We start from the raw sequence: 10,503 nt of genomic DNA, 5'->3' as shown, positions 1-10,503 counted from the left end.
TCAGAAGTCCCCTACATTTCTGAAATAGGCACCTCCATACTCCTCCCTAATGGCAGGCAGTGGCATTGTCCGAAACTCCTCATTTGCTAAATCAAAAGCAACTATAACATCGAACCTCAGCCAATGAAGTGCCTCGTGACAAAGAATCCCCGCCATTGTCATTGACAAGTTCGAGTATGGAAAATCTTGAATCCTTCTCCATGATTTGGATTGCGACAAGAAGATGTGGATCTTGGCTTGCTCTCCCTCCTTAAGGCTAGAGTTGGCGATGAGAATCTTGCAGTCGTTGGTGGCGGAGACGTAGCCGAAACCAGTAAAGTTCAGAAACTCATTTGGACCACCAAGATCAGGTAGTTTCTGGGAGAGTCCAGTTGATGGGTTCCATATATACCACTCTATCTTCTGCTTACCATGAAAAACTGCAAACGCCATACCACGACAAGAACGGCACACGTAAACCACGCTGTGAGGTTTCTTGAACGGGCAGCAAAGGTTTCTTCAACCGGAGAAGAAGACGACTTCAATTTAGATCTGAATGGGTAGTAACTGTCGCGGTAGAAACGGAAGCAGACACTGTGACTGAGCGTTTTGTTGTGGGAAGCGATTTGGTAATGGGCTGCGGCGAAATGAGGGTCTCGGAGAATGATGAAGCGCCAGCGCTTCGAAACAGATGTGACGGGCAACCTCTGGAAGATCTTCACTAGCACATCTTCAGGTATGTGCTCCACCATTTCGCAATCCCCACCGAGATAATGATGTACTGATAAAATAACAAAACTGAGTGAGGTGACTAGTCATGCACATCAGTAAAAGCCTAGTTTCAGCAAAAAAAAAAAAACTCGACAGAATCTCATCCCATCAAGCCATCTACAAAATGCACCCAATACAAACCACACATTATAAATTACTAATACAAACTTCATCTGCTTCAAATTTAGAAAAACATTCCAAATTTTTGGCCTATAATTCAGCTCAAACCAAGCAATCTATCTCAACCGGAGTCAACTCTATCATATTTCAATGATTCCTATGGAGCTCAATACTAAACTATCCAAGTTCATACAAACAATCTCACAGCTCAAAATATCACAAAACCGAGAGAACCCAGTAACAATTCCATTAACAGACTCAGTAAAGAAGAAAAAGTCAAAAATTCATTACATTTTGGTTCTAGTCAACTCTATGAAAGGCGAGAAAGGCGAGAAAGGCGCCTCCTTTGATAATTGAAACAAACAATAGAACTTGGCGGTCGAAAAACTGGAACAAAAATGAAACTGAAAACACAACCGGTCTGAGAGAGAGAGAGAGGTCAAACATCTTTTTATTTTTAATTTTTACATTTTTTTATTTCTATTTTTAAAGGTGAGACCCTCCAGCCCCGGTAGGCCCACTTTCCTGGCAACTGCCATGACGTGATCGGGTTCTGCCTATCCCTCTTGGGCCCAAGCAAATACAAATTTCAAGTTCGTTGACTTTGCTATTCTCCCTCTTAAAGGTGGGACCCTCGAGGCTGAGTAGCTAGCTGTAAGTTCCACTACTGTTTATTGCAAATTCTGTAAGCATACTAGAATTAGTGTCTGCACCTTGACGCAGTGTATACTTTATGGAGTGAGAGTGATCGAGAGAGATCAGAAGAAAAGTTTAAGAGACACGACAAAAAAAAAAAGGCAAATCCGTAATTTCACCGTACAAAGGAGGGCATAACCGTCTTTTTATTGTCATTAGTGAACAGTAAAAACACTATGGCCATCCTTTAGTAATATGGTAAATTTTTCCGGTTTGAGTGATAATCCTTTTTGAATTCTAAAGTTTTTCTTTTGGAGCTAGAGAGTGGTACGTACTGCGATGCATGGTGTTTGTATTGTTCTAGGCTGCATCAATTGAAACTCGAATTTGGTAACAATATCTACGATCTCATTTCGTAGATGCCAGTCTTTTGTAAACTCTGTTTCTATAACAGAGTGAAAGAGAGCAAAGGGGTATGTGTTGTAACTAATCCAAATGCTTAGAGTACTTCCCAGCTTAATCGGCAACCAAGTTTAAGATGGTACCCGGCTGGGTCGTCGTGGACTGCTCTCAATCCGTCGTTGAAGACGGCGAGCTACGACTCGTCGTTCTTTTTTATTTAAAATGTTGGACCCTTGTCCATGTTGGCCCACCACGGCCCGACCGCCATGACATGTACTATCTACGCCAAGCCCGCTAAAAGCCCAACTAAAATTGATTTGTTTCCTTTTTTTTTCGGAAATTTGGACTTTGTTAGGTGGATCCCCAATCTGTGTAGGCCCATCACGGCCCGACCGCCATGACGTGTATTGTAACCGCCTAACCTGCTAAAAGCCCAATTCGCTTAATTTAGAAAGAGAGGTGGTGTGGCTTCTTCTTCTTCATCTCATCTCTTGCCGCAATTTTCACCAGCCCACTGTGAGTCTTGTTTCTCACTCTGAAACTGAAACCGGTCATTTCCTTTCAAATACTCTCATCTCGTTTTTTCTGTTTCTTTAGTTGTATGTATCTATAAAAGCATGAATACAGTAGAACATATGTAGAGATTTTATTGTTGATTAGGCAATGGTTTTAACTATCATTTGCATGTGTGAAATTTGGCAGTGAACTCAAAGTCAGTTGGGTTTCATGTAAGATCCAAATCTTGACAACGAGAGTGGCAGTCCTGGGGATTCGGGCTAAACCATCGAATGTATTGATCTTTTTTCTGTCAGCTATCTTCTTGATCATAAGCGATTACTATAGTTTCTAACAAAAAATGGCATGAGAGAAAGGGTATGTGTTGGCTTGATGCTTGTTATTTCTTTCATGTAGCCTGATGCATGTTGGTAATGACACTATTGCTTTGTTCAATATCTTCTGTTTTATGGGCTGTGTAGATCAAGTTCATTATCTCTGTGTCTTGAATCATGGATATAGTATTTCGTTCAAGACAAGATAGAGTCTTTCTATTGAATCTCCTGTGTTATGGGCATTAACATTGCTTTGATATCTTCTGATGGAATGTTTCAGTTAGATAGGATTTTTAAGTCGATAGAAACTATCTCCTGGTTTGAAACTTGGTGGCCCTTTCAACCTAATTGTTTATATATTTATATATATTGTAATGTTAGTTTGAATTGTCTGATTGGTGTTGGAGGCTTTCAAAACCAATACCGTTAGTCGGGAAAAAAAATACCGTTTAAGTTTTTATAGAAAAAAAAAACAATACTGTAAATTACCATGGATATGTTTTAACATTAAAGATCTGAGGTCTTAATCTCTTGACGATTGTGTCTCACTTGTCTATGTTAGCTGGTGGTTTGATAAGCAACTCTCTAAAGGCAGTTGCACTGGATGGAAAACACAGACCACCAGTCTGCCAAAATTGTGGAGCTGTGCTTTGTAAGTATAGATGTTGCGTTTTGTTATTCATGGTTGGAACTTGGAAATGATCCCGATTTTATAATTCCTGTGGTATTGTATTTCTAGCCAAATATCTGCGTGTGCAGATAAGTTATGTATAGATTATTATTTTTTTTTTCTTTTCTTCTCAGAATGATGTATAGATTATATTGGTTTGAAGGTTCAGCTAGAAAACGAACTCTTAAGTTTTTCATTGGCCATAATCACTTTATGTATGAGTTCCTCTTAACTTTGTTGGTAATTGGTTCCTGGTGTTCTTAAATGCTTATTTTCATCTCAAATAGTAGTTGTTCTGGTTAGACTCAACTAATTGAGATGCTATAGATTATGCCTCAAAGTTTGTGCTTTGGCTTGTTAGGGGAGAAACACAGTGCTTCTTCTCCTGTATGACTCAACTAAACCTTGATGCATACATTATTTGGGTATCCTTTCCCCTTGCAGTTTAGATGTACTGTTTACATGTGGTATACGGTATACCCTTGTTGCTGAGTTGTTCATTTACTTTTTATTCAGGTGATATGTGTGGTGGTACGGGAAAATAGAAAGCTCTCAACAGAAAACGAGCTAAAGATGTGTATGAGTTTACAGAATGTCCAAATTGTTACGGTACGAGTTCCCATTGATACTCATATTTCTGTTTGTGTTCCATATATCCTGCAAAAAACATCGACACACTATTACAGTTTTGTTGCAACTTTCGTCATTAGAAACTAAAAAAATAGACTCGTCATAAACCATAGAGAACATCTCTAATACACGAAGTGTATCTTCACATACATTGTACATACATGAACTGTCAGGATTAAAGAAAATAATACGGAAGTATGATAGTCAGACGTATGAGTTGTTATAAATGTGAACTCTTAGAGGAAATAATACAGAAATTATGATGGTCAGACGTATGAGTTGTTATAAATGTGGAGTTTTGGAGCCCTTGCTTTTCCCTTCCCATATCAACATTCTGTTGTGTTGTATTCTTCTGCTATGGATACTCATTTTCTTTGATGGGTATCGATCCTTGTTAGTTTTGCTTGTGCCTGAGAAAGACTAGGTAGGAGTCTGCTAGTGGTAATTATAATAATATAATTGTAAAAACCTCATTAATTAGTTGGTTAGTTGGCCTTTCATACTAAAAAAAACAAAACAAAAAAGAGTAGTGGGCCTTTCAACTGGTTGAAATGGTCAAATGTGAGAGGATCTATTGGTATTAGTATTACTAGGCAATTACATGCACCCCCAACTCACATGCACCCTCAACTATATAGTTGGTCAACTTCTCAGCCCGATCGAAGATAGATCATGTTGTCCTCCCAAGCATTGATCATATCCTCTCAATTTAAGTTCAAACCAAATCACAGCCGATTCAATAACCCCTCATTTAACAAACTCATCATTCAATCAGCTTCGGTTATCAAGTATCCCCAGCATGCTAATTTTTTCAAACAATATGGATTCCATCTCCGCTCAGTTCTTGGCAAGAAACAAGGCAGAGCATCTTGCTGTTCCTCCTCTTCTTCTTCTTCTCCCATTCATGATCATCACTCATGGACATATGATGTCTTTCTCAGTTTTAGAGGTGTGGATACACGCAACAATATTGTAAGCCATCTGTGCAGAAATTTGGACCAAAAAGGAATCAAAACCTTCATTGACAATGAAGGACTTGGCACAGGAGATGAGATATCACCTGCCCTTCAAAAAGCAATTCAAGAATCCAGAATTTCTATCGTCATCTTCTCGGAGAATTATGCTTCCTCTGGGTGGTGCTTGGAAGAACTTGTCAGCATTCTTGACTGTAAAGAATCAAAGCAACAACTGGTTTACCCTGTTTTTTACAAGGTAGATCCATCGGATGTACGACATCAAAGAGGTGGTTTTGGCCTAGCACTAGCTCACCACGAAAGCAGATTAAAAGACAACTCGGAGAAAGTCATGAGATGGAGAGAAGCTCTTACTAAAGCATCAAATCTCTCTGGCCTGCATTTCATTAATGGAAGGTACTTGTACAAGAACAGCTCTGCTTGCATGGTAGCTGTAGTCTTCTTTGTAAGCTAAACTCATAATATCTGCTATACTTTTTTGAACCAATAATCAAGTGCTTCTCATTGGCAGTCATGAATCTACATTCATCGATACAATCGTGGAACGGATATCAGCACAACTATTAGATCGCCTTCAGTTAAGCGTGGCAAAATACCCTGTTGGAATAGAGCCTCGTGTGGAGGATGTGCTTAAGCTTCTATGTGTTGGAGAAGATGATGTCCGCATGGTGGGGATATGGGGAATTGGTGGAATCGGAAAGACAACGATTGCTAAAGGTGTGTATAATTCAATTGCTCATAACTTTGAAGGTAGCTGTTTTCTGGAAAATGTTAGAGAGAGATCAATCAGATATGGAGGCCTAGTTGAATTGCAAATTTCTCTTCTTTCTAAGTTTCTCAAGGAGAAAGAATTAAGGATTACTAGTGTTGATGAAGGGATCACTCTCATAAAAGAAAGGTTGTGCCATAAAAAGGTTCTCTTAATTCTTGATGATGTGAATGATTTCAACCAGTTAGATAAATTAGTCGGAAAGTCTGATTGGTTTGGTTCAGGTAGTAGAATAATCATCACAACAAGAGATAAGGGTCAGCTTACTGCTCATGATGTCAATTATATATACAAAATGGAGAAGTTGAGTCATCATGAAGCTTTAGAGCTCTTCAAGTTATATGCCTTTAAAAAAAACCAAAATATGGATGACTATGTTGAACTCATTGATAATCTAACTCTTTATGCTCAAGGGCTTCCCTTAGCATTGGTAGTTTTGGGTTCACATCTCCGTGGTAGAAATGTAGATCAATGGAAAGTTGCATTAGATGGTTATGCAACAGAACCAAAGAAAGAGATTCAAGAAATCCTCAGAAGAAGCTATGATGCACTGGATGGTTTGACAAAAGAGATTTTTCTTCACATTGCATGTTTCTTTAACGGAAAAGCTAAGAACTACGTGATAGATATTCTAAGAGGATGCGATCTCAATCCTGAATATGGTATTGAAGCACTCACAGAAAAGGCCCTCATAAGCATCAATGAAAAGAATTGCATTTTGATGCATGATCTGCTAGAGAAAATGGGGAAAGAAATAGTTTGTCAAGAGTCTCCTACTGAGCCTGGAGAGCGTAGCAGATTATGGCTATATGAGGATGTTTACCGAGTTTTTATGGAAAACACAGTAAGTGATATATCCCATATCAATAGTTGAAGACCGTCTTCTATGTACAATACAGAACTGAGAATATATGTGAAATTCTATGAGACACATTGAGCTTTTAACAATATTTTTGTTTTTTGGTTGTAGGGATCGGATAAAGTTCGAGGCATCATGCTCAATGACCTGAATTGCAGGGGAGAAAAGATACATCTGAACACTGATAGCTTCTCAAAGATGAAAAATCTTCAAATCTTTGTAAGCCCTCGTGATTTTTACACTGGAGGCTCCTTCACTGGAGATCATATAAATTATCTCTCCAACGAATTGAGGCTCCTAGTTTGGGATTATTGTCCATTACTGTCGTTTCCGCCTAGTTTTTATCCCAAGAAACTTGTTGTACTAAGGATGCATCATAGCCGCCAAACATCACCTTTGGGGGAGGCACCGAAGGTAATTTTTACTATTAATGGTCTAATGCTGTTTGATTAAAATGACATTATAATTTCTTTCTAATATTTTCACATATGCAGATTATGCAGAATTTGAAATCTATCGACATGTCAAATTCTTATGGTGTAAGAAAGATCAGTGGCTTGTCTATGTTCCCGAATTTAGTGGACTTGAATCTAAGTCATTGTACAAATTTAGTTGAAGTTGAGGTTGGAAATGCTAAGAATCTGGTCAACCTGAACCTCAGTGGCTGTGAGAAACTTCAGAAGTTTGAAATTGTCGAAGAGATGAGATCCTTGAAAAGCCTGGACCTAGGGCGTACTGGCATCAAAGGATTTCCTTCATCAATTAGATTTCTCATTAATCTTGAAGAGCTACGTTGTGACAAACTGCTGTAGCGTAACAACTGTTCCCTGCAGCATTCTTGAGTTACAACATCTGAAGCACCTTGACCAATTGTTACAATCTGGCTACATTTCCAACCAAGTGTGAGTTAAAGACAATAAAGTTACGCTATGATTCTCAAGAGTTCATCAATTTGACAGAGTGCTGGAATCTAGTGGAAATTTTAGAGTTCCTGTGAGAAATAGATGGCTTAGAGTCCTTAGACACAAGGGGTTGCGTCTTGTTGAGAACAATTTCAAGTCTGTCAAACATTGTGGAAGGCAGAGAGTCAAAAATGATCCCCTGGATGGAGTTGCATCTTTGCATACGCTGTGCCGCAATCTGGCCATTGATTACTTGGCAAAGATGAAGAAAGAGAATACTTTACCGGGGGATAATTCAGAGGTCTCAGCTCTGCTGTCTCTGTTTCTTTCATGCTGGCAATCTAGTTTCCAGGATTGCTTTCCTGCAGCAAGTGAAATTCCAGACTGGTTCACCTGTCGTATGAGCTTTCAGAGGTTGCCCCAGCCTAAGGGTATATACTATGGGAAAGGAGTCGAAGTATACAAGTTCAAAATTGACATTCCTGGAAATTTCAAATTATGGGAAAGCAAAGGAGGACTGGCATTCTATGTTCATCATCAGACTGATGTATGCTACTACAGGGTTTCATTTCTCAGATTACGTACAATCTACATTAATGGTGTGTGCATCATTCAAGGGCTGGAAGAAGACCACCATTGGTGGAAGTTGTGTGGTAATGTGTGGTTGCACTATATTCCATCCAATACAACAATAAGACGGCTCAGCGAGGCTGGCACTGGCTTAACGCCATGTTCCAATAGCTTTCTTTTTAACTTTGAGTTTGAATATGGTATTGCAAGTGTCAAGTACACAGGGATGGGGAGCTTCGGGGTTCATGTAGTAAATCCAATTCAGAGTTTTACGATGAAGGCGTATCAATAACTTGTGCATAATGGTTTCCTTGAATCTCATGGGTCTAGTTTTGATCCCTGCCTTCAACCGGTGAGTTATTATCCATCCAGATAAAACTTGAAGCTTATAAGAGATAGATAAACTTCAAATTGAATTTGCAGTTATGTTAAGGGTTTTCCTGAAAATCCAACTTCAAAACATGTGCATTTTCTGCTTCATGAGTCCTTATATAGAACTATGATATGTTATGATTTCTTTGCTGTATAGTATGCTGTTTACCTACTGTGACCAAATCTAACATACCTTCCAATTGATGGATCACTCTTGGAACTGTGCATCACGAGCACCGTGCTAACTGCATTTTACTTGCTTTAGGTGTCTAAGATCATGAACACTAGGCTATAATTGCACGCTGCATTGTAATTGTCTGTTTGATACGAAACGTAATGCAGAATACAAATACTGTACCAGCTCACTTCTCATAATCATTTCATATACGAGTCCCTGTTTTCTTTGTTGGTAATAGGTTTCCTGGTGTTCGTTATCTTCATCTCAAATATAGTTGTCCTGGTTAGATATAAATAATTGAGATGCTTTAATTATGCCTCAAAGTTTTTGCTTTGGCTTTGTTAGGAGAGACACACAGTGCTTCTTCTCCTTTAATTATGCCTCGTTTTCTGTTGATCTTTTCCCTTGTAGTTTAGATGTACTGTTTACATGTGGTATACGATATACGCTTGTCGCTGAGTTGTTCTTTTGCTTTTTATTCAGGTGATATGTGTGGTGGTACGGGAAAATGGAAATCTCTCAACAGAAAACGAGCTAAAGATGTGTATGAGTTTACAGAATGTCCAAATTGTTATGGTATGAATTCCCATTGAGACTCATATTTCTGTTTTTGTTCCATATTAATAAACATCGATACACTATCACAGTTTTGTTGCATTTGCAGTCATCAGACACTGAATCAAGTAAATAAAAAATAAAAAACAAGAATCGTCATAAACCATAGCAGATAGTTGTGAAATTGGAGTCGTTGTTTTCCCTCCCATATCAACATTCTGTTGTGTGGTATCCTATTGCAATGGATACTCATTTTCTTTGATGAGTGATCGGTTCTTCTTGTTGTCAGGTCTTGGGAAACTCGTTTGCCCCGTATGTTTAGGGACTGGTGTACCAAACAACAAAGATCTTCTCAGGAGGCCTGATGCAAAGCAGCTACTTGAGAAGATGTACAATGGTCGGCTAGTGCCAAATTCTTAACAGAAGCCATCCAACAACACCGGCGAGTGATCCTCCACAGAAGGGTTCATTTTTTTCGGCAATGTGACCGTTAGTTTCTAGTTCACACCTCACAATAGTGTTAATCAATTAATTTAGATTGGATATGTATAGTTAGCTGTAATTTCCACTACTGTATTGTGTTGTAATAGCAGGGCTGCTCTTGCAAACTCTGTGTAAGCTTATTTTGCCGGTTTCAGTGGTAATACTTTCTGAAGATTTTCTGTTGGAGCTGGAGAGTGGTACGTACTGTGATGCATAGTGTGTGTATTGTTCTAGGCTTAATATGCTGCATCAAAGGAAACTCGAATTTGGTAACAATATTTAGGTTCTCATTTCGTAGATGCTAGTCTTTTGTTAACTCTATTTTCTATACACTAGATAAACTCAATAACAAAGAGTGAAAGAGAGCAATGGGGGTATGAGTTGTAACTTAATTTATCATCATCATCATTTTTGTTGTGTGTGTGTGTGTGTACTACTGTGTGTTAAATAGTGTACCCATTCATAAATCACGAATTTCTGCTTCATATGCAGAGTATACTTGTCCATTTACAACCTTCAAGTCAAATAAGTCATTATTTTAACATATATGAGGACTGAATGAATTGACTAAAACATGATGTATGCAATCATCATGATTGAAATTTGTTTCAAACCAGACATTTTCTTATACCAGTAAATCAGTAATTTGTATTAGCAAGTAGTGAAAACAAAACAATCCTCATTGGTACAAAGTTTTCAGTGTGACATTGTTTTTCTTTCACAAATTTAATATCTTTCATCAATTACTTATCAAAATTAGAAAAAAGAAATGATTGATCACGACGAATTATAAAAAGAAAAAT

General features: G+C 38.3%; 3 protein-coding genes across 3 annotated transcripts; 2 read left to right on the top strand and 1 right to left on the bottom strand.

Moving 5' to 3' along the window:
* Window positions 1-731, bottom strand: LOC101305058 (F-box/kelch-repeat protein At3g06240-like). Its single transcript, XM_004296112.1, has 2 exons — window positions 482-731; window positions 1-419 (listed from the first exon to the last, which is right to left on the bottom strand). Exons 1-2 carry the CDS (start codon window positions 729-731, stop codon window positions 1-3), a joined length of 669 nt encoding a protein of 222 aa, XP_004296160.1.
* A 1,982-nt stretch (window positions 732-2,713) lies between these two features.
* LOC101304757 (TMV resistance protein N-like) lies at window positions 2,714-7,563 on the top strand. The gene is made up of 6 exons (XM_004296111.1): window positions 2,714-2,781; window positions 3,925-4,017; window positions 4,980-5,408; window positions 5,524-6,625; window positions 6,752-7,054; window positions 7,135-7,563. The coding sequence occupies exons 2-6, from the start codon at window positions 4,001-4,003 to the stop codon at window positions 7,450-7,452; spliced, it is 2,169 nt and encodes a 722-aa protein (XP_004296159.1). The 5' UTR covers window positions 2,714-2,781; window positions 3,925-4,000; the 3' UTR covers window positions 7,453-7,563.
* A 421-nt stretch (window positions 7,564-7,984) lies between these two features.
* LOC101293176 lies at window positions 7,985-10,332 on the top strand. The gene is made up of 3 exons (XM_004294913.1): window positions 7,985-8,464; window positions 9,146-9,238; window positions 9,507-10,332. The coding sequence occupies exons 2-3, from the start codon at window positions 9,151-9,153 to the stop codon at window positions 9,635-9,637; spliced, it is 219 nt and encodes a 72-aa protein (XP_004294961.1). The 5' UTR covers window positions 7,985-8,464; window positions 9,146-9,150; the 3' UTR covers window positions 9,638-10,332.
* The last annotated feature ends 171 nt before the right edge of the window (window positions 10,333-10,503 follow it).

The sequence above is a fragment of the Fragaria vesca genome, linkage group LG3 (assembly GCF_000184155.1).
Source record: "Fragaria vesca subsp. vesca linkage group LG3, FraVesHawaii_1.0, whole genome shotgun sequence".
NCBI classification, from domain to species: domain Eukaryota; kingdom Viridiplantae; phylum Streptophyta; class Magnoliopsida; order Rosales; family Rosaceae; genus Fragaria; species Fragaria vesca.
The sequence above is the reverse complement of the archived record's forward strand: the minus strand, read 5'-3'. Positions and strand labels throughout refer to the sequence as shown.